The sequence below is a fragment of the Herpailurus yagouaroundi genome, unplaced genomic scaffold (assembly GCF_014898765.1).
Source record: "Herpailurus yagouaroundi ecotype Mexico unplaced genomic scaffold, PumYag 216, whole genome shotgun sequence".
In the NCBI taxonomy this organism is placed as follows: domain Eukaryota; kingdom Metazoa; phylum Chordata; class Mammalia; order Carnivora; family Felidae; genus Herpailurus; species Herpailurus yagouaroundi.
Genome location: NW_024412447.1, coordinates 7,226,030 through 7,248,026, shown reverse-complemented (window position 1 = coordinate 7,248,026; position 21,997 = coordinate 7,226,030). Strand labels below are relative to the sequence as shown.

The 21,997-nt window shown below is 46.1% G+C and overlaps 2 protein-coding genes across 11 annotated transcripts in view; one reads left to right on the top strand and one right to left on the bottom strand.

The window, feature by feature from the left end:
* STAG3 (STAG3 cohesin complex component) overlaps positions 1–15,307 on the bottom strand; it is a 31,402-nt gene extending 16,095 nt beyond the window's left edge. For 7 of the 10 annotated variants that reach the window (XR_005784828.1, XM_040455938.1, XM_040455932.1 and 4 more), the window contains exons 1-12: positions 15,196–15,307; positions 14,554–14,757; positions 13,700–13,861; positions 12,025–12,127; positions 11,517–11,633; positions 7,325–7,421; positions 6,282–6,358; positions 5,779–5,983; positions 5,115–5,266; positions 2,066–2,139; positions 936–1,059; positions 117–215 (exon numbers count right to left, since the gene is read on the bottom strand). Coding sequence is in view for 9 of the 10 variants with exons in the window: in XM_040455938.1 (XP_040311872.1) it covers positions 117–215; positions 936–1,059; positions 2,066–2,139; positions 5,115–5,266; positions 5,779–5,983; positions 6,282–6,358; positions 7,325–7,421; positions 11,517–11,633; positions 12,025–12,127; positions 13,700–13,851 (1,200 nt within the window). In the remaining variant the exon portion in view is untranslated. Of the gene's footprint in view, positions 1–116; positions 216–935; positions 1,060–2,065; positions 2,140–5,114; positions 5,267–5,778; positions 5,984–6,281; positions 6,359–7,324; positions 7,422–11,516; positions 11,634–12,024; positions 12,128–12,247; positions 12,415–13,699; positions 13,862–14,553; positions 14,776–15,195 lie in introns of those variants that run through there. The other 3 variants (XM_040455933.1, XM_040455939.1, XM_040455940.1) reach the window with 3 other exon arrangements.
* Positions 15,308–15,396: 89 nt separating this feature from the next.
* GPC2 (glypican 2) lies at positions 15,397–21,757 on the top strand. The gene is made up of 10 exons (XM_040455941.1): positions 15,397–15,592; positions 16,262–16,420; positions 16,736–17,058; positions 17,875–17,955; positions 18,738–18,900; positions 19,119–19,249; positions 19,455–19,619; positions 19,713–19,852; positions 19,948–20,120; positions 21,159–21,757. Exons 1-10 carry the CDS (start codon positions 15,427–15,429, stop codon positions 21,416–21,418), a joined length of 1,761 nt encoding a protein of 586 aa, XP_040311875.1. The 5' UTR covers positions 15,397–15,426; the 3' UTR covers positions 21,419–21,757.
* The last annotated feature ends 240 nt before the right edge of the window (positions 21,758–21,997 follow it).

Below are 21,997 nucleotides of genomic sequence, written 5' to 3'. Positions count from 1 at the left end.
GTAGGCAGAGGCTGGGATAGCTGTAGACACATAAGAGCAATAGGAATGGAAAGATGAGGTGGGGAAAACAGGAACCAAAGAAAGAACCAAGCACAGGAATACTGTCCCAATTTTACCTTAAAGCGGCTGGTAAAGAGCTCCAGGCGGGCAGTCAAATCCCGGCTGCCATACAGCCCTTTTAGAGCCTTGAGACACTTCAGACGGACTTCTCGATGCTATTGAGGAAAATGGAATATGACTAACTATTCCTCTACTCAACCCCCACTGGGCTTCCATGCCCCTCCGATTACTCTTTCTGGGCTTTGGTGTCCTCTATGCTGAGGACTTTGGGGTGACTCAGAGACAACAGACAGCTGTCTTCTTATATAAAAAAATGAAAAGATCACAGCAGAATTTAGCAATCATAATGAAAAGGATCTTTGGGGCACCCGGGTGGCTGAGTTGGTTCAGTGTCCAACTCTTGATTTCAGCTAAGGTCATGATCTCATGGTTCATGGGATCGAGACCTGCGTTGGGCTGTGCACTGGCATTGTGGAGCCTGCTTGGGATTCTCTTTCTCTCCTCCCTCTCTGCCCCTCCCCTGCTCACACCCTCTGTCTCTCTCTCAAAAATAAATAAACATCAAAAAAAAGAAAAGGATCTTTTGGCTATCACCACCCTAGCACCTGTATCACCAATCCATTAATAGCTTTCTTGCCTTTTTCTAGGGAAAGTTTTTCTCTACTCTGGTTTTAAGGTGTTCATCTCCTGGATATATCTTTCTCTCTTCTACCTCATCCTACCCTCCCCAATACTGCGGAGTTTTGAGGTTCACTGTCTTGATGGGCTGATCACTAGTGAAGCTCCTAAGCAGCAGGACCAGGAAAAGCTGTGGTGTCTTGAGACAGGGAAGATGGTGAGGGTAACAGAGGAAAAGAAGCTGACTCAACACTGACCTTATCATGTAAGGTCCAGCCAATATATTTCAAATAGCTGTCAGTGAGGAAAGATGTGCTGTAGCTTTGCATCCAAGACCCAATCTCTTCAATGCAGATAGCACGGATCTCAGGAAGGATGTCCCTAGGCACAGAGAGATAAACTGACCTCTATCACCGTCTTTCTCTAAATTCACTTTCCATCCACCCAGACATCTCCCTGCCATAGAAGAATCTACTTTCTTGACTGAACAACATGCTCCAAGCCTTTCATTTCTCCCTCCCAATGTAAATATATAAACAATAAATATTTTCTAGGGGCACCTGGGTGGCTTGCTTGGTTGAGCATCTGACTCTTGATTTTGGTTCAGATTATGATCTCATGGTTCGTGAGTTTGAGCACCATGATGGGCTCTGTGCTGACAGCACAGAGCCTGCTTGGGATTCTCTCTCTCTCTCTCTCTCTCTCTCTCTCTCTCTCTCTCTCAAATAAATATTTAAAAATAAAAAATTAACATTTTTTTGGTAATACTGCATAAAATAATTGAGCTTATTTTCCATGCCCCTTTTAAAACTGACTTCGGAAGTCAGTTTAACTGTTGGCCAAATGTCCACTTGAAGAAAATATTAAATCAGCTGAAGAGTTCTGGAAAGGCAGAGGTTGAAATCTAGGTAACAGTGAGAAAAAAATATGGATGCTATTTTTAACTTAATTCCACCAGTTCTTTTAAACAGTGTAAAACTCCCCTGCCTTTAGCCCAGTGAAACAGCAGGCTGCGCTAGGAAAAGGCCTGCCAAGTTGCAAATGCTCAGAAAAGCCCTGCCTTTTGTCTCTCTGCTGCGGTCTTCTCAGGTCTCCAGCTCCAGGAAGATGGGGAAGGGAAGATCTTAGGCAAAGCTGGAGCAGAATAATACTCAACAGTGCCTTATTCTCTTATTTTCTCTCCCAAAAGAGCTACAAGAGCCCCTGGAGTTGGGGGTGAACTAAACCTTACTAACTTAAAACATCTGTTGTCAAAGTTTTTGCTCCAGCTGCATTTGCACTAGGACTAACCAAATTACCAGGGTTATAACAGAGGGACACCTTGCTACGTTTACAGATTCCATAACCAAGGACCAGCTGTTTCAACGAGAGGAGCTCATTCACTCACCTGTACCGATGCACAAAGACCCCCCTGAAGAGCGCATTCATCATCCCTTCAATCTCCTCTTGATGTTCTTGGAGCTGGAAGACAGGGAGTAACAGGTCAATCTTTCTTGTGCCCCAAAAGTATACAGAAAAGTATGACTCCACTTACTTCCTTTTATTACAGGACATAATCTGAACCCCTGATATCTTAGGTTTCTTTTCAACCTTCTAATTCTGGAAGAAGCTGTAGAGTCAACCACCGACTCAGAGGATTCTTTGTGTTTGGAAAAAATAATATCACCTCTGGGTCTGGTTATTTTTGGCTATTCAGAGGCACTAGCTGGTAGTTACACAGGTTTTTTGACTTACAACTGAGAACATGAATTTTTAAATAAATGCAGTTTATTTGATAGAAATAGAAAACCTAGCAGAAGAAGAAAAGGAAGAGATTAGACCAATGGTCCTCAACCAGGGCCCCTCAAGGGACATTTAGCAACTTCTGAAAACATTTTTGGTGGTCACTAATGGGAGGGGGTACTACTGCCATCTAGTGGATAGAGTCCAGGGATGCTGTTAAACATTCTGCAATGCCAAGACAGGCCCCAGGTCAACAGTGCCATTGGTGAGAAACCCTGGATTAGATGAATAGATATCAAGGAAGCAGAATTATAAGGGAACACAACTGACCCTACCTCTTCAATAAGTCAATATATTGGGGGGGGTGGGAATGGGAGAGGCAGAGGTTAAAAGAGGCTTAAGAAATACAACAAATGTTGGGGCGCCTGGGTGGCGTAGTCAGTTGAGCGTCCGACTTCAGCCAGGTCAAGATCTTGCGGTCCGTGAGTTCGAGCCCCGCGTCAGGCTCTGGGCTGATGGCTCAGAGCCTGGAGCCTGTTTCCGATTCTGTGTCTCCCTCTCTCTCTGCCCCTCCCCCGTTCATGCTCTGTCTCTCTCTGTCCCAAAAATAAATAAACGTTGAAAAAAAAATAAAAAAAAAAAATAAAAAAAAGAAATACAACAAATGCAATGCATCATAATCCTTAATTAGATCCTGGTTGGAATTAATCAGATATAAAAGCCATTTTGGGGATACACAGGGAAATTTAAATATGAATTGGAATTACAAAATATTAAGGAATAATTAATATTTTTGAATGTGAAAATGGTATTGAGTTAATGCAGGAATAATTTTTTTGGATGATAAGTTTTAAAATAATTTTCAGAGAACATATTTAAGTCTTTCTCCCTCTCTCTCTGCCCCTCCCCCGTTCATGCTCTGTTTCTCTCTGTCCCAAAAATAAATAAAAAACGTTGAAAAAAAATTAAAAAAAAAATAAAATAAAATAAACATTTAAAAAATTTAAATAACAAAAAATTAGAAGAAACAAATATAATGAAATATTAGTTGTTAAATCCAGATAATTTGTATATGATGTTCACTCTGCCAATGTCTCTCTCAGAATGTTTGGGAAATTTCATATTGAAAAGAAAAGGAAAGAGAGAGAGGGACAGAAGGAGGAAAAGTTGTCATCAGTACCAATTTCTACAGAAGTTTGGAAAAAGGAAATTAAGAAAAGACCACTGACTATAGGGATTAAAAAGTCACTGGTTGGGGCACCTGGGTGGCTCAGTCGGTTAAGCGTCCGACTTCAGCTCAGGTCACGATCTCGCGGTCCGTGAGTTTAAGCCCTGCGTCGGGCTCTGGGCTAATGACTCAGAGCCTGGAGCCTGCTTCTGATTCTGTGTCTCCCTCTCTCTCTGTCCCTCCCCCATTCATGCTCTGTCTCTCTCTGTCTCAAAAATAAATAAACGTTAAAAAAATTAAAAAAAAAAAAGTCACTGGTTTGGAAAGAATAATTTCAAAGAAAAATGGGGATAGAAGCTAGGTAGTAAAAAATGGATTCAGTTGGATATTAAGGAAGTAAGAAAATACTAAAAAGGAAGGATAGAAATGGAGTAGTTCATAGAGAGGAAGAGTAAAGGGAAGATTCAAAGGCCTACAGACATTTCTAAGTGAAGAGAACAGTGGGGAGAGAGGAATTAAAAACAAAAAGAGAAATAATGACTGATAAAGCAAGAGCCTAGACAAGTAAAAAAAAAAAAAGAAAAAGATTCACGGTATTATACATAGGATATGAGACAGACCTAATACACATAAGGTTTAAGATCATACTGACATTGAAAATAGTAAGAGAGAGTAAGGAAAGAAGGTTTACCATGGAAGAAATCTTGGTGAGGGGTGAGAAGACAGTCAATTGTTGTGGTTAGGCATGAGGAGTCCTGCCAACCTCATGCTGGAGGAGTCTCAGATACTAAGAGATATTACTAAGAGAGAGTAGGGGGAAAATCAGTGTCTCATGACAGGCACAGCTGTTTGAGGGTTTAATCAGTGTAAAAGATTTTGTTAGGGCTTATGTCCTCCAGTTGTCTTTAAGTATAAAAGGAAATAAAGCAAGTGTCCACTATGTGCCAGACTATTCACTCACCATCTATTTAATCTTCATAAAAAGGTAGAATTATCCCCCTTTTTAAAGAAAAGGAAATGGAAGCTTGGAAGTTATATAAGGCCATGGAACTGGTAGCTAATTGGAACAGACAGTCCAGGAGTGATTGAAAGGCCAGTCACTTTCCAGTCCTCAAACAGTTGGCCTCCCTCATCAGTGGTTGGCCTTTAATACTCCTCTGGTGATCTGCAGACTATATAGTTGACCAGAAAGTCAAAAATTAACTCCTTGCATGAGATGCAAGCACAGCACTTAAAAACATTCCTGGTAATGAATGTAGATAATGGCAACTAAGCAAAAGTTGGATTATAAAGAACTCTAAAATTTACTCTGAGTTAGAACTAATTCATTGAGATCACATCCCAGAAACAAGATAAGCATGCAGTGACCTCTGACAGGATGGGTCTATTAGACTACTGTCAGACTCCACTGTTCATGACCCAAAAGGTTGCTTAGGGGCCTGTGCCTTACAAGAGAGAAGTGTGTGGGCAGGGGTAAAAGGGGCTTCAGCAACAGTGGATGAAGCTGAGAGAGAGAGAGAGGGAAGAGGCAGGGAACACTTTTTACCTCTTTGCGTTTCTCCAACAGGCTCTCCAGTCGCTCAGGAGCTCTATGTCCTGGTCCCTTATTTCGTTCAGCCTCATACTGCCGCTGATTATTGTCTTTGTGCAGACTCAGTTGGAGGGCAACTCTTACCAGGGAGGTCATTAGCTTCATGGCTTTGAGCCAGGAAAAACAAGAAAAGGGAATTTTTACTTAGGTCAGAGGAGGGAGGATAGATTTTAAAAAGGAAGAAAAAAAAGCATCTTGTGGTTCCAGTGGGAAGAAGAGGAGGAAGCAGGGAGTGGGGCACTTGGGGGTAACCCACCATGGCTGCTGCCACCTCTGCCACAGAAAGAAAGAAAAGAAGGAAAGAAAAAGGAAGGGGACTCAAAATGAAAAGCTATAGCAGGGTGACCCTAAAATCCTAAGACTGTTCTGGACATTTTTTTCTCCCCCTTTTGGGCTTCTTTTAATCCTCAGCATGTTCCCAGCTGTTGAGCTACGAGAAACAAGTTAAGACTGGAAACTGTCACTGTAATCTACCCTTTTTTGCAATACTACTAGTGAGAAACTTGGTTGAAGTTCAGGGTAAAAGAAGCCAGGGCTTGAAAGGCTAAGAAGAATTCAGAGACCAGAGAACACAGGAAATCCCCAAAAGAACATTTATAGACTAAAAATGAATGCTCACCAGCCAGGGTGCTAGTGTGACGGAAGGCACGGACTTGGGAGTCTGAGAGGCCAGTGAGCAGGGAGATGAGGTTGTCCATAGGGAAGCCATCATAGAGGAGGCTATACTGGCACTGATAGACCAATGTTTTCACAAATTCACAGAAACTGCCCTGGAACTTCTTCCAGGATGGACCCGGTGCTGTCAGGGGATACTCTCCTGAATCCTATAGAAGGGTTTATGAACTGAATGAGAAAAAGTACTACCAAGTCTATGAAACCATAGGGACTTTGGATGTCAAAACCCAATAGTATAGTAAAAATCTTTCTCTGTTATACCTCATTTCCTGCTATTCTCAACTTCAGAGGCATATTCAGATAACATCTATGGGTCCCTTTTGCCCCCAAGAGATTGAACTCCTTCTTCCAAATGCTATCCTATTTCCCACAGTCAGAAAGAAGGGGATAATGGGCCTTGTGTTTTGAAATAAGAGTGGCAAGAGAATTCTGATTGTCTTCCTCCACCTCATTAAACTGTTCTGTTAGGTGCCGGATGATCTCTGAGTTGGACATCTTCTTGAACATCTCGGAGGTCACATTGCCTGAGGAATGGAGGAGGTGAAGTAGTTACAAGAAAAATAACAGGACACTGTGACCATTTGCACATACACCTGAAGATGAGCTAGGAAATATATTGAAAAGAGCATAAGTGGGGAATCAGAAAACCTAAATCCCAGTCCTAAACCTGCTGCCATCAAACTGTGTATCTGCTGTTAAAGCAACCTCTCTAGAAAACCCAAAGGAATCAAGCAATGGAAAAGAATAGTTTAAAAAAAAAAATCCTGGGGCACCTGGGTGGCTCAGTCAGTTGGGTGTCTAACTTTGGTTCAGGTCATGATCTCATGGCTCGTGAGTTTGGGCCCCATGTCGGGCTCTGTGCTCACAACTCAGAGCCTGGAGCCTGCTTGGGATTCTGTGTCTCTGGCTCTCTTTGCCTCTCCCCTGCTCACACTCTGTTTCTCTCTCTCTCTCAAAAACAAATAAACATTACAATTTTTTTCTTTAAACCCAAATAAAAAATAAATAAAGCAAAAAAACCACACCAATTCTGGATTCTTATAACACAACCTGCCTGAGATTATCTTACCCCAATAAGTTAGGTCATGACCTGTGGGGATCTGGGGAATCCACAGCTTCAGTGGAGAAATATGGAAGGAAGTATCTGAGAAATAGGGAATAATGAAGGATGATTTCATCTAAAGATAGGAAGACTAAAAGATGTCTAATGGTCTATTTTCAAATTTGTGAGTATCACTGGCCTCACATTAGTGTGATTAGTTACTTTTCCCCAAAGGGTCTTATCTCCAAACCAAACCAACATAGTTCCCTAACTGGACCACTTTCCTACTTACCAATCTACAATGTGGTCAAATCAGTGAAACTTTTCATATGCTTAACCTTCTCTCTTTATTTAGGCGATTCCTAGTCCTACTCATCTAAATGTAGCAAAAGTTCTATAACATAGGAGCAAAGGGCTAGGGATTAGAAAGGGGTAGGAGTTTCCTTACCTTTACATCCACAAGATCGGATGAAAAAGTTAATGAGTTCCAGGAATCCTGCATCCTGGTCTTGCTTGTAGCTATCCAGCCACTCATCCACCAAAGACTAGGAAAAAAAAGATGGATGATTTCTATTTCTGGCAATATGACAGAATGGAAATCCTGTACGATTGTACCAACTGAAACAGCTAAACTTCTGATTAAAATGTTAAAAACATCTTTTAAAATGTATTGCTGAACTGGAATGAAAGGTAGAATTCCGTATAGGCCCAAAATGAAGTGAGGGTAGCAATCCTGGGAGATAAGCAAGCTGATTCTTGCCCTGAGGGTTCTATGGAACCCTAGGAACCATGCCTTTCTGTCCAGATAGCTGCATGGAATGCAGAGCATAGGAGATCGAGCTTTTGGGCTTTCCAAGAAGAGAGGTCCAAAAGGAGGCTCCTGCGATAAAGCGAGGTGCTGCAAAAAATCATGTTAGCATGGGGGTGCCTGGGTGGCTCGGTCGGTTAAGCGTCCAACTTCGGCTCAGGTCATGATCTCACGGTCCGTGAGTTCGAGCCCCGCGTCGGGCTCTGTGCTGACCACTCAGAGCCTGGAGCCTGTTTCAGATTCTGTGTCTCCCTCTCTCTCTGCCCCTCCCCTGTTCATGCTCTGTCTCTCTCTGTCTCAAAAATAAATAAACGTTAAAAAAAAAAAGTAAAAAAAAAAGTCATGTTAGCATGAAAACAGGAATGAAAAATAAACCCACAGGTCAGAAGGGGACAGCATGAACACCAGCTTGTTAGGACGTTAACGTGGGGTGGAGGGAAAAAAAAGAACTCGCCCTTGAAAATCATAACCGTAAGTCAGCTCTCAGGTCTAGATTTGCAGTCTAGATCCACACTCCCTATACGATCAGAATACTCTCAATTAGAGAATTTAATTCAAAGTGATTCTGGAGGGTCCCCAGTCAACTACAGCCAAGCCAAGCAGGTTCCTCTCTTAAAAACACACCTTTAAAAACCAACCAACCAACCAACCAACCAACCAACCAACCAACCACACCTTTAATTCAGGACCCAAAGAATTCCAAAATATAGAACTCCAAAATATAGAGTCCAAAGTATAGAACTCCAAGAGAAAATGAGCAGCTCAAAGTGAAACTTAGTAAAGAAATAAGGCACTGAAAGTAAGAATTAGCAGAAAAAACAGCAGAATCATATTCATAGATTTCAAACATTAAAGTTATCACAGATTATAAATTATGCTATGAATAAAAAAATAAAAGTGAAGCTTTAAACCAGAAGCAAAGAACAATAAATTTTGAAAAAAGACCCCCCAAAAAATCTATAAAGATGAAAAAAAAAATTTTAAACCCATTTTAATGAATGGGTTAATGAATGGGTTAAAAGCAGATTGGACACAGAAAAACAAAAGATGAGTGAACTAGAAGATTAAATCAAAGAAGATTAAATCAAAGTGTGCATAGGTCCAAAATGCAGCCTGGACAGACTAACAGAAACAGTGACAGAGCTATTAAGAGACATGGAGAATAGAGTGAGAAGTTCTAATTAATATCTAATTGAATTTCAGAACAAGATAATGGAATGACGAAGAAGCAGTATTTGAAAAGAATTTTCCATAGTTGTTGAAAGACCCCAATCTTTAGAGCCTGGAAGCCAATAGATTTCAAACATAACAGATGAAAAGAAAATTTACACCTATAAACATTATATAAAACATCAGAACACAAAAGCAAAATAAATCTCAAAAACAGGGCAAAAAGAGATCACTTACAAAGTATCTGCATATAACACTTACAAACAAAACCACTTATAAATTAGATTTGAACTAATCCATAAGCCCCTAGCCATATGTGGCTATTAAAATTAAATCAAATGAAAATTAAAATCCAGTTCCACAGTCACACCAGTCACATTTCAAGTACTCAACAGCCACATGTGGCTAGTGAATACTATACTAAATGACGATATGCAACATTTCCATCATTACAAATTGTTGTAGTAGATAGTGCTAACTTAAACTGACAGCTGACTTTCACCAGCAATAAGTGAAGTTAGAAGGCAGTGGAATAATCTTTTTAATGTGCTGAAACAGAAAAATGCCCTCTTAGACTTCTATACCCAGAAAATAACCTTTCAAGAACAAGGGTAAAAGACATTTCATACAAGCAACAACAACAACAACAAAGAGTTAATAAACTCTACCTAACAGAAATTTTAAAGGAGAGAAACTTTGAACAGCAAGAGAATGAATTTTTACAGAAGATTTGAGAAGGAATGATAAATAAAATGATAGAAATGCAAGTAAATACAAACAAACATTTTATAAAACAGCAATGTCTAATTTGTTGGAAAGGGAAATAGATACAAGTAAAACACTACAAGACAGCATGTAAATTGGAAGGGGCGATTAGAATTAAAGTGTGCATAGGTCCTTATAGAAGACAGAATCCAAAAGCAAGGAAGTAAAGGAGAAAAAGAAACAGAAAAGCTAAGACAAAATGGAAGCACATAAAATGGGAGAAACAAATTCAAATGTATCAATAGTGCCAATAAATATAAACGAATCAAACTCTCTTGTTAAAGGAAAGATTGGCAGAATGGATTGAATAACATAATCTAGATATACGCTATATGCAGGAGACACACTCCAAACATACATAGATTGAAGGGAAAAGGATAAAAAAGGTATCAGACAAATAGTAACTAAAAATAAAGCTAGTACAGATTATGTTAATAAAAAAAACAGAACAATTGTTTATCTTAAAATATAAAAAATGACAGTAAATATCAATAAAAGGTTCAATTTACTAGGCAACAAATGCTCAAAATACTTAAGGCAAAGATAGGCATGAATACAAAAGTAGTTAACTAAAGAGAACATCTTTGTGGGTTTTAATACATCTCTCTGTAACTGACATACCAGACCAAAAACAAGGAAACCCTAACACCTAGTAGAAAGATCAAAACAGTATCACATTTGTACCATTTGGGAGTTTTGATCTCACCCTACAGAACACTCTACCCAACAACTGGAGAATACACATCTTCTGTGAGCACAGGTGAAATAGTTTTGGAAATGGGTTAAATGCTAAGTCATAAAGCTAGTCTCCGTAAGTTTCAAAGACCACATTTTCTGACTATAATGCAATAAAGTTAGAAATCAGTAACAAAAATATAAATAGAAAAACTTCCTATATTTGAAAATCTAAAACTGTTCTAGAAACTATATTGGGGTGCCTGGGTGGCGCAGTCGGTTAAGCGTCCGACTTCAACGAGGTCACGATCTCACGGTCCGTGAGTTCGAGCCCCGCGTCGGGCTCTGGGCTGATGGCTCAGAGCCTGGAGCCTGTTTCCGATTCTGTGTCTCCCTCTCTCTCTGCCCCTCGCCCGTTTGTGCTCTGTCTCTCTCTGTCCCAAAAATAAATAAACGTTGAAAAAAATTAAAAAAAAAAAAAAGAAACTATAAAAACCTATACTACATATCAATATGACTAAATCTCAAACAATCGAAATAAGTCACAGAAGACTATACATATAAAGAACTGCTCACTTATTTAAAAAAAACACATTCACTGGTGACAAAAGTATAATGAAAGGCAAGGGAATGATTAACATAAAATTTACTCTAGTGGTTATCTCTGGGTGGTGAGGGGACTGTGGGGGCCAGTCAGGTGGAGAGAAGATCTACTGTGGCCCTATTAATGTTTCATTTCTTGAGGTGGGACTAGAGATCTGGGTGATCATTCAAAATTTTAAAATTATACATGAGCCTTCTACACTTTTAGATGATAATAGAATTACAATAAAATTATGGAAAAAGAAATGTGGAGAGAGAAAAAAGGATTAGGTTGTAACTGTTAAAGTGGAGCTAAAAAGTCACAAGGGTGAACAAGTTGCCACCCATACCATTTCCTCTCTAGACTATCCAATGCCTCTGCCTGCCTCCTCCGTCAGTCAATAAAAGCAAAATCCACCTTGTTCTGTGACACTTTTAGGAAAGGCACATTCTCTCTCATCCAAGGTCTCCCTTACATCATTCCAAGGATTCACTCCATGGTCTTATCTCTCTTTCCTGATATAGGTTATATTCCCTAACGTGTCCACATTAAATCAATTTTGTAAACATTTGTCCTTATCTTTTTATCCTACAAAGAGTGAGATAGTATCACGAAACAGAGGGTGAGACACCGTTTTACCTGCATGTCACTTTTGGCAGCTTTCACAGCATCAAAAAGATCACTGGTTGGTGGTTCTGAGTCTCTCTGGCCATGACCACGTACCATTCGGGACCCCTTCTTTGGATGTTTGGCCACCTAGTAAGTATAAAGAGATCATGAATATCCTTAAAAAGTAGAAGTGATATTAACACTTAGTCTCATCATTGTCACACAAGTAGGCTTAAGCTGCCAATTTCACAGCAGAGTATGAGTTACTGAGATCTGAAATAACTAATTCTTATATTGTGAACTTTATTATTTTCTTCTCTTTTAAAAAAGTCCCTTAGGCCCATTTCTATTTCTTTATGCCCTTACTACCCTTTTCTCTTATCTTTTCTCTTCAAAATTTGCCCTCTTCTTATTTCTGTCCCTTAATGCTGTTTAAATTTTATCCTTTCATCAAACATATCATCTGAGGCTTTTTCTAGGTTTTCTTTTGCTGCTTCCCAGACCAAATTCAAAAGCAAAACAAAATGGACTGACTCACTGGGGTTGTCCTGAGTGGTCGTTTTGCTGCTCTCTTCTTCACACTGTGTCTCGGGCTGTCTTCAAAGTCACTGCCTTCATCAGCTGACAAAGAATCACTATCCCTATGAGGGAATGTGGTTCTCCTTAGATACAACACCCCAGTCTTTATATACAAGGGTAAATGAATTAGAATTTCTTTGTCTCTGACTGTAGCCCTTTCCCTGTGAGAAAAATATATTCACATTTTCTTAAGATGTGTTGGGGTGTCTGGCTGGCTCAGTTACTGGAGTGTGTGGCTCTGGATCTTGAGGTTGTGGGTTCAAGCCCTGTTGGGTGTAGAGATTACTTAAAAATAAAATCTTTAGCGGGCATCTGGGTAGCTCAGTCAGTTAAGTGACTGACTCTTCATTTCAGCTCAGGTCACGATCTCACAGTTGTGAGATCGAGCCCTGCATCAGGCTCCATGCTGGGTGTGGAGCCTGCTAAGATTCTCTCTCTCCCTCTCCCTCTGCCCCTCCTCTGCTCATGCACATGTGTACTTCTCTCAAAGTGAAATAAAGTCTTTTTTTAAAAAAAATAATAGATGTGTTTACTGTTACAGGGAGTAGAGACAAAAATCTTAAAAGAAAGCTTTCACTTGAAGAGAGCAGTGAAGATGAAAAATGAGAAACTGAGATGGGTGAAGGACAACCTTTTCCTAATATTCTCTCTGAATAAGAAAATCAAGCGATATTCACTTAAACAGGCAGAGGGATCACTGCTGTGGCGAAAAATCAGCATGGCCTGGTAAGTCGCATATTACTCATATATAACTTGGATATGTGCCTAGAGTTAAATTTCATCCCTTGAAAAAAGTTTGTAAGTTGTATTGACTAGAGTTAAGTTTATAACATATATATAATCTTCTCTCCAACAGTGGCACTGATAGAAATGAGTCAGAGGAAGCCAATTAAAAAATAACCAGGAGATAAATCAGATCTTGTATGAGGTTATTTTATTCCTGGAAAGATAAAAAAGATATATTATTGGGGCGCCTGGGTGGCGCAGTCGGTTAAGCGTCCGACTTCAGCCAGGTCACGATCTCGCGGTCCGTGAGTTTGAGCCCCGCGTCAGGCTCTGGGCTGATGGCTCAGAGCCTGGAGCCTGTTTCTGATTCTGTGTCTCCCTCTCTCTCTGCCCCTCCCCCGTTCATGCTCTGTCTCTCTCTGTCCCAAAAATAAATAAACGTTGAAAAAAAAATTAAAAAAAAAAAAAAGATATATTATTATAACCTTCACAAAACAAGCTGGTAAATGATAATAGAGAAGGATAGACAAACCTGTTTATAAAATCCCCAAATAAAGGATCACACACCAACCAACAAGTATATACTATTTGTCAGGAGCAAACAAAGAACTCTTCTCCCTCCCCCACCTCCCCACTCCCAATAGAGGGTTAGGGTTGAGCATACAAATATATGCAAGAAAAGTTTGGACAAATGGATGATAGATTTGGAAGTGGATATATTATTTTTGATGTCTACAACATGTACGGCAGGGGGGAGAAAAACCCAATTAGTTAGCAAAGCAGGAGAGAGTCACTGCTCTGAGAGTGCATCTCTTAATGTTTACACAGAGGGGCAGACAGAGCTGAAAGCTGCCCCCACTGTGGGAGAAGGCCAGGCAATGCAACAAGTTCTCATCGACTCCACTCACCCCTCTGCAGTCTGGTCCGAGTCCCTGTCACCACAGGGCATATTGACAGACGAACTAGAAGACGCAGACAAGACCCTCTGTCCGCCTCCCGACGCTCTCCGCAGTGGGGAGGACACACTGCTTGGGGAGGAGGAGGACCGCAGCGTAGGCATGATGGTCGAGCTGCGGAAGTGAGGAGGAGAGGAAAGGGCCTCTAGCCCACCACGTCTCCAGCCTCAGCTCTGACCATCCCTTTCCTTTCCAAGGGAAGTGCTCTGCAACTCGGGGGTGGGGTGTGGATGCGCACAAAAAAATGACCGTCTTGACCTAAGGCATCTGGGGATTAGAGACATCACGACCGCGCGTTTGGAATCCTCTCCAAGGCCGCCACGATGCGCACACCAGAGCCGCTTAAAGCAGACCCCTCTCTGCACGCGTCGGAAACGTAGACTGCCTGGTGCAAAGGAGACCAGCTCAAGCGGTACAAATTGAAAACAAAACAAAACAAAACAAAACCAAACCCCAGTCTTTCATTTTCAGGCTGGAACCTGATTCCACATAGAATGGAATGGGAAGCACTTAACGATTTACGGATGCAGTCACCATTAGAACTGGAGCAGAAACACTGAGGGAGTAAAGGAAAACTCTCGTTCTCCACTTTTCCAGCAGATGGTATCTCTGACTGACCCTGGGGCAAGTGGGCTGAGGAGCTTCCTAATCGCTGACGGGAGTGACTGTCAGTCTCTTGGGGCCTGGGGCTTGGGGTTCCTAGCTTCTGTGGAGGAAGCCATTGAGGCTTGGGGGAGGGTGGGTTCCTCTCTCAGGGCCGGGAGTGCGGGGAGAGGGCGTATTCTTGGGTCAAAGAGGAGCCTCACTGTCTGAGCCTGGAATAGCGACGTCTGGCTGATCAGGGATGAGGAAAGATCACAGCCTTGGCTCCCTCGGGGTTCTGCGTTCTTCACCCCGCGACCAGAACAGGCGCCGGCCGCTTCTCTTCCGGTGGTGTTAGAATCCAGAAAAACGCGGGAAGGCGCGAGACACGTTGTGCGCAGACGCGAGCTCAACGGCACGTCCCAGGACTGGAAATTGTCGCGAGGCTTGGGCGTGTGCCAGCTCGTGTTCACCACGTTACAGTCACGCTGCTCCAGCAGCCTCGTGCAGCCCGAGCTTTTCGAGCTCTTTGGCGTGCCGCCCCGTCACGTGGACTCAGGCGCGCTGATCCTTGGCTTTAGCCCTGCTCCACCTCGGTCCCGCCCCCGCTGCCCCCAATTTCCCCCTCCATTGGTCCGGCTTCGCACTAGACTTCTTGTAGCCCCTTCACTCTGGCTTCTCAACTGCCATAGGCTGGGTTCCACCCAGGCCCCGCCTTTCGAATAGGATAGCCACGCCCCCAAGAAAGGCCACGCCCCTCCCCACCAGCCTCTTTAGTTCCGCCGAGTCCCGCCCCCCCCGACGAGCTTCCCCACTACATTGGCTTAACTTCTCCCTCGACCCCGCCCCTGAGGCCCGCTCCTTACCATCATTGGCGGGACCCCGCCTCGGACCCCGCCCCCTGTCCGGCTCCCAGCTCCCATTGTCTCCGCAGATGCCGCTTGGTCCAGCTATCGTGCGCGGTGTTCAGTTTTCTGAGGTCGCGCTCTTTTACTGGCCGGGGGAGCGGTCGCGCGGCAGAGAACCGGATTCCCGAGTTCGGGCTGTTCTTCTTTCCTTCTTAGGACACACTTTGCAGAACCAGGGCTGCAGCAGCTATGTTCGCTCTGCCATCTCTTCTGCTTTTGCTGCTGTCTCTGTGTCCCGGTCCTGGTCCTGGACCCGGGAGTGAGGCAAAGGTCACCCGGAGTTGCACTGAGACCCGGCAGGTGCTGGGGGCTCGGGGATATAGCTTAAGCCTACTCCCTCCCGCAGTGATCTCAGGTGAGGAGAATGAGGAAGACTAAAGAATTGGGGGCGAGGGAGGGGGCGGGGGCGGCTCCCCCCCCGCTTCACAATAACTCTTCCTTTTCAGAATGACCGTTATAATAATCTTTTCATGCCATTGTCATGCCAATAATGTCTCTTCTCCTGGACTTACTTACTAGGATCACAGTTACCCTCTTGTTCACATAATAGCTTTCTTACTCCACCCTCACACTAGGAATACCTTTCTAATACTTGGCGGCCCCCCCCCCCCCCGTGTTTGTTTCTTCACATCTCAATTTGTTCCCTTCGGTGTTTCTAAGAGCCCCTTCTATGATAATACTTTCTTGCTTACCTAGTAACCCCACCCCTCCAAATCCCATTCTTCCATCGATGCTGTCCCTGTAGGTCCTTAGAGGCCTGAAGTGTGCAGTGTTGGGGAGGGTCACCTGAGGACACTCTGATCATTCATTTCGCCCATCACTATTTGATCCCATGACTAATGGCAGTCGACTTGGGATGGGTGATGGGACAATAAGGAGGGGATAGGTGGGATTGAGGGATAGACAATAGAAAACAGACCAGACAAGTAGAAGAGAAAGGAAAATCTCCCAGACAGAGGAAGAAGGAAGGAATTTCTTGCTAGCACTCTCCCCCACCCCATTCTTCTATGTCTCCTCTGTCCAGGTGAGCACCTTCGGATCTGTCCCCAGGAGTACACCTGCTGTTCCAGTGAGATAGAGCAGAGGCTGACTTGGGAGACTGAGGCCACCTTCAGAGGCCTGGTGGAGGAGAGCGGCTCATTCCTGGTTCACACACTGGCTGCCCGGCACAGAAAATTTGATGGTGAGGAATTGGTGGTCCCCACACCTGGCCTCACCCCTCCTCTCTGTGCTCATGACCCCAGCAAACATCATGTCTTCACTCCCTAATTCATCCCTAAGGCATCCGAACCCTGGCTTAGCCTCTCTTCAGCCTCCTCTCCAGGATCTGTCCCCTACCCCTTTCCCAGCCTGCCCAGGTCTCTTGAGAGTTCCTGAGACTCTAACGCACTCATCTTTTTTCTTCCAATCCCCATCTCTTCCTGCCTCTGCCCTTCCAATTTTCCATCCTTCTCTGGCCTCACCCCAACTCACACCCCTTTCTCTGCATTTGCCACAGAGGTTTTTCGGGAGATGCTCTCGTCATCTGAGCACTCTCTGGCCCTGCTCTTCCACCGCTCCTACGGCCACCTGTATTCCCAGCACGCCCCTGTATTCACTGGCTTGTTCTCTCGGCTGCGGGACTACTATGAGAGGTCCGGTGAGGGGTTAGAGGACGCTTTGGTGGATTTCTGGGCACAGCTCCTGGAGAAAATGTTCCCCCTGCTGCATCCACACTACATCTTCTCCCCCGACTACCTGTTTTGCCTCACTCGCCTCGCCTCCTCTCCTGATGACTCTCTGAAGCCTTTTGGGGAGGCACCCCGCCGCCTCCGCCTGCAGGTGAGAGGCCCCGAGGCTTGAGCTTCAGCTACCTCTGACCTGGTGACCTCTGAGCTGTGCACCACTCACCTCTGGCCCAGTGACCACCCCCCTCATGCTCCAGTCACCCCTGACCTGGTGATCTCCTCATCCTGCATGGCAGACGTCTCTGACCTGGTGACCCCTAGCTTGAGCCCCAGTCCCCTCTGCCTGACCCAATGCTCTCTGGTCTCCTTTGACTGGGTATTCCCTCACTCTCATCCGGTGCCCTAATTTCACACAAATCCCTGACCCTTTCACCTGCTCTTGGCCCCTAGCCACCTTTCTGCCAACTGCTCCCCAGTCCTAATATCTTGACTTTCTCTGGTTCAACTAAACATGAATTAGGCACTTAATAGTTGAGACAGACTTTCATCTGTAGTATCTCATTTAATTGTCATAACCCTTGGAGGTAGAAAGTATTATCCCTATTTTATGGGTAAGAAAACTGAGCCTCCCAGAAGTTAAGGTCTCAGAGCCAGTGGTAGAGCTGTGTCTCATACCCAGATCTTCTGGCTTTCAGTTTATTGTTTGCTCTGATACATCGTTTCTCTATTTCCAAGCCCTGTAAAACACGATCTCTCTGTCTTTTCCTAAGACCAGTTCCCCTTTATCCTTCTAGACTGCAATTCCTTTGAACCTGCTTCCCTGTACCACCTGACACTCCTAACTACCCCAACGTAACTCCACAAACCTGGCCCCCCAGTGCTTGTGCCCTTGGTTCAGTCTCTTGGTCCCTGTCTTGCCTGAATCATGACTGACCCTGTGGTTTCTCTCACCTTCTTTCCCCTACCCCAGATAACCCGGGCCCTGGTGGCTGCCCGGGCCTTTATCCAGGGCCTGGAAACCGGAAGAGATGTGGTCAGCGAAACACTTAAGGTTAGAGGGGACCTGAATGTGGGCAGGGCCTAGAGAGGGAGAGGCAGAAGTAAGAGAAGCCCTATGAGAAAGAGTCAAGTGACAGCTTGACTGGAGAGGTATGGGGCCTTCCCATATCAGCCCCAAGGCCCTGGGATCCAGGGTAAATCAGGAGGGGGGGGGGAGGCCAGAGTGAAGTCTCCCTTGTGTCATGATCCATGATCTCCTTCCATTCTCTGACTCTCTTCTGCTCTCTGATGACTTCCCCCACCCCACCCCTGCCAGCCTCTGGTGGTCTGTTTATCTCCATAGCAGCCTGAGATTGAAGTAGTGCCTCTACCACTCCCCCCCGCCCAGTGTCTCCCCATTCCCCTGCTACTGAAGGCCAGATTCCTGCCTTGGCCTTTAAAGCCCTCTCTTCACCACCCATTCTCTCCCTGACCTCCCAGCCTTACCTCCTGCATCCCCAGTCTCCTCTCTTCCCAGCCACAATGTGCTCACTCTTCTCTTTGAACCTTTTCTCAGACCCCTCTTCCCACTGTGTCTCTAATTCCATACCCTTCAAGAAGCGGTATCTATAGCCTGGGCCCCTAGGAACCTCTCTCATCAGATCTTTGGCAGTTTTGAGGTCTTACCTGCTGCCACATGGGGTCAGCAACCCTAGACATTCACATCTAGCTCTCCAAGAGAGCCTAGGGAAGGTGGGGTGGAGTATGTATTTGATTTCGCTCTGTCCAACACCAAACTTGTGTAAGTGCAGCTACTGTGTTTGTGAATGACATAGTCCTGCTGTCTGCCCTCAGATGCCGTTGTCCGAAGGCTGTAGGCAGGCTGTGATGCGTCTGACCGGCTGTCCTCTTTGTCGGGGTGTCCCCTCGCTGCCACCCTGCCGGGGCTTCTGCCTCAACGTGGCCCATGGCTGTCTCAGCAGCCAGGGACTGGATCCTGACTGGGGGGCCTATCTGGGTGAGGGGATTCAGGAGGGTCTGGGAGGGCTGTTTGTGTTCTGGATGCTTTCCGGGTGGACTGGGGAGGGAGTTTTAAACCCTATTGAGTGAAGAAACTTTCATGTAAGTTTGCCCTCTCCAACACCTTGCTGCTTCCCTCCAAGACCCAGGTCGGGAGGATTTGTGGGGACATCTAGTCCCTCATAGCACCCTTTCTCTGTCTTCCCCTCCTTCAAGATGGTCTCCTGTTCCTGGCCGAGAAGCTCCAGGGCCCTTTTTCTTTTGAACTGGCAGCCCAGTCCATTGGGGTGAAGATCTCAGAGGGTTTGGTGTATCTGCAGGAAAACAGTGCAGTGGTGTCAGCCCAGGTACAGGGGCTGTGAGAAAGGTGGGAGTGTCAAACTGAGGACAGGGGGAAGACAGTGTGGGTGTGTCAGCTAGAACACAGGAGGTGAGGGCCTGGAGTGGGGGGACAGTGTGGGGTATCAGGGATACTGGGGGTGTTGGGAGTGGGGACACTGTGTGGCTTTCACCGCAGGATGACTGGGAGGGGGTCTCTTCCCTGGGTGGTAGGTGTTTCGGGAATGCGGGAATCCCCAAAGGGCACCGTCCCGCGCCCGCCGAGCCCCAGCCCCCCGGGAGGAGGTGAGCCGCCTCTGGACCCCGGCGGCGGCGGGGGCGGCGGGGACGGAGGAGGAGAGGCCCACGACGGCCGCAGGCACCAGCCTGAACCGCCTGGTGAGTGGGGCGCGGGGGAGGGGCGGGGCAGCCAGGCTGGGTGGGTAGTGGGGGGCGTGCGCTCCAGCCCAGCCTCTCTCTCTGCTGGCCCAGGTGTGGGAACTCCGCGATCGGCTGGGCCGGGTGAGGGGCTTCTGGGCCGGGCTGGCCCTGACGGTGTGCGCGAACCCCCGCATGGCGGCGGACATCTCGCAGGAGGCGGCGCCCTGCTGGACAGGAGCTGGGCGGGGCCGGTGAGACCGGGCGGCAGCTGGCGGGTGGGACGCGACTCCGGGGCGGGGCGGGCTTGGTGGGAGCCTGGGAGCCTTCGGGGCTGCTCTGCCGGCAGGTATTTGTCGCCTGTGGTCGCAAGTTCCCTGGAGCAGCTCGAAAACCCAGAGCTGGACCGTGAATCCTTGAGATCTGACGTCCAGACACGCAGGCGGCGGCTGCAGCTCCGGTTAGCCACGACCAGGATGAGGGCGGCCGCCCTGGGACGTGACATGGAACTGGAGGACTGGGGTGAGAGCCCCGGGTTCCCCGAGAGCCTCTCGAAGCTCCACTATCAGCGCTCGGGTCTGGGCCCGCCCACTGCTTTCTGAACCCCTCCTCCTCCCCCCCCACCCCCCCCCACCCCCGTCTCTACTCAGTTACTCATTCTCTCACTCCTTTGAACACGCGTGTACTGAACGCTTACCTCAAAGGTGAGGGGTTAGAAGACTGATGACAGGCTCTCCATCCTTAAGTTCACGGTCCAGTGGGGAGACACCAAAGCATTCCTGCAGAATATCGGGAAACCTCTTAGAGGAAGCAAAAGGCTGTGGATCGTTGGGGAGGGCAGGGAAGCCAGGTGGGAAGCCATTGAGCAGACTCCCAAGGTAGAGTTTGCCAGAGAAGCAACGCACGGACAGACGTTCATTTTTTTCTCTACTACTGTTTGTCTCTGTCTTTCATCTTCTCTCTTCCAACACCCGTCTTTCTGTCTGCCAGCTGCTTCTGTGCGTGTCTATTCTGTCTTTTCTGTTTATCTTCTCTCCATCTCTCTGTTCTGTGTCTGTCTCATTGTCTCTCATTTCCAAGTCTGTCTGATCTCTCTCCTTGCCTTCCTGTCACTAACTTTCTCTCACCTCCCAACTTCCATCTATCTGTGTCTCTCTCTTCCCTGTCTCTCCTTTCTGTGTGTGTGTGTGTGTGTGTGTGTGTGTGTGTGTGTGTGTGGGTTTTTTTTTTTTGGTTTTTTTTTTTGGTAATGTTTATTGGTTTTTGAAAGACAGACAGAGCATGAGCAGGGGAGGGGCAAAGAGAGAGGGAGACACAGAATCTGAAGGAGAGTCCAGGCTCTAAGCTGTCAGTGCAGAGCCCCATGCAGGGCTTGAACTCATGAACTGCAAGATCATGACCTGAACCAAAGTCAGATGCCTAACTGACTAAGCCACCCAGGCACCCCTTTTCTTTTTTTTAATCTCAAATTCTCTTCCTCCCCGTTTACATGTCTCTCTCTCTCCTCTGTCTCCCATTATGTCTTTTCCAACCCTGTTTCTGATCCTCTCCCTCCTGCAGATGAGGAGGAGGAGGACGCCAGCGGTTCTGGAGAGGGACAGCACTATGCAGATGACTGGATGGCTGGGGCAGCAGCTGTGGCCCCCCCAGCCCGGCTGCCTCGCCCTCCTCGAAGGGACACTTCTGGGGGCAAAGGAGGAGGTGTCCTTGTCCGCCACAACCAGGGCAGGAGCAGGACTGGGGGGACATCTGTTGGTTTTCACACCCAACCCATCCTCATTCTCTTCCTCTCAGCCCTGGCCCTGCTTGGACCAAGATAACAGGGGAAGGGTGCCCTAGCATCAGAAGGGTTCATGGCCCTTCCCCTCCTCCCCCTCTCCCTCAGCTGGGTCTGGGAAGGAGTCGAAGGGGGATGCAGAGAGGTAGAGAAAGGGACTTTTTGGGTGAGTGGCTGGGGCCCCAAATCCAGGAGATTACCATTGGTGGGTTGGGGGTGGGTGGGTGTTCATAATATTTATTTTTTCATTTACAATCTGGGGAGGAGGGGCTGGGGGTATTTATTTAGGAAGAAGGTGTGTGCTTTCCAAGCACACCTCTATGTTGGGCAAGTTGTCAGCCCCAACAAAGAAAAGGGGAGGAGTTTTAGAGTTGCAGTTGGGGGTGGGGTTTGAAGGAAGTTGGAAGTGGGGGGGGGGCACTCTGTCTCAAAGGGACCAAGCTGGGTGCTGGTGGGGTGCAGGGCAGGGGACTGGGGTGTGTGAATAGGATGTCAGGATCTGTGGGCCTGGTTTCTATGGAGTTTTCTCAGTTATCAATTTCTTAAACTACAATACCAAAAATTTTTTGAAAAAGGGCTGTTCTCATGACCTCTGCCATCCACATCCTTCACAAGCTTCACC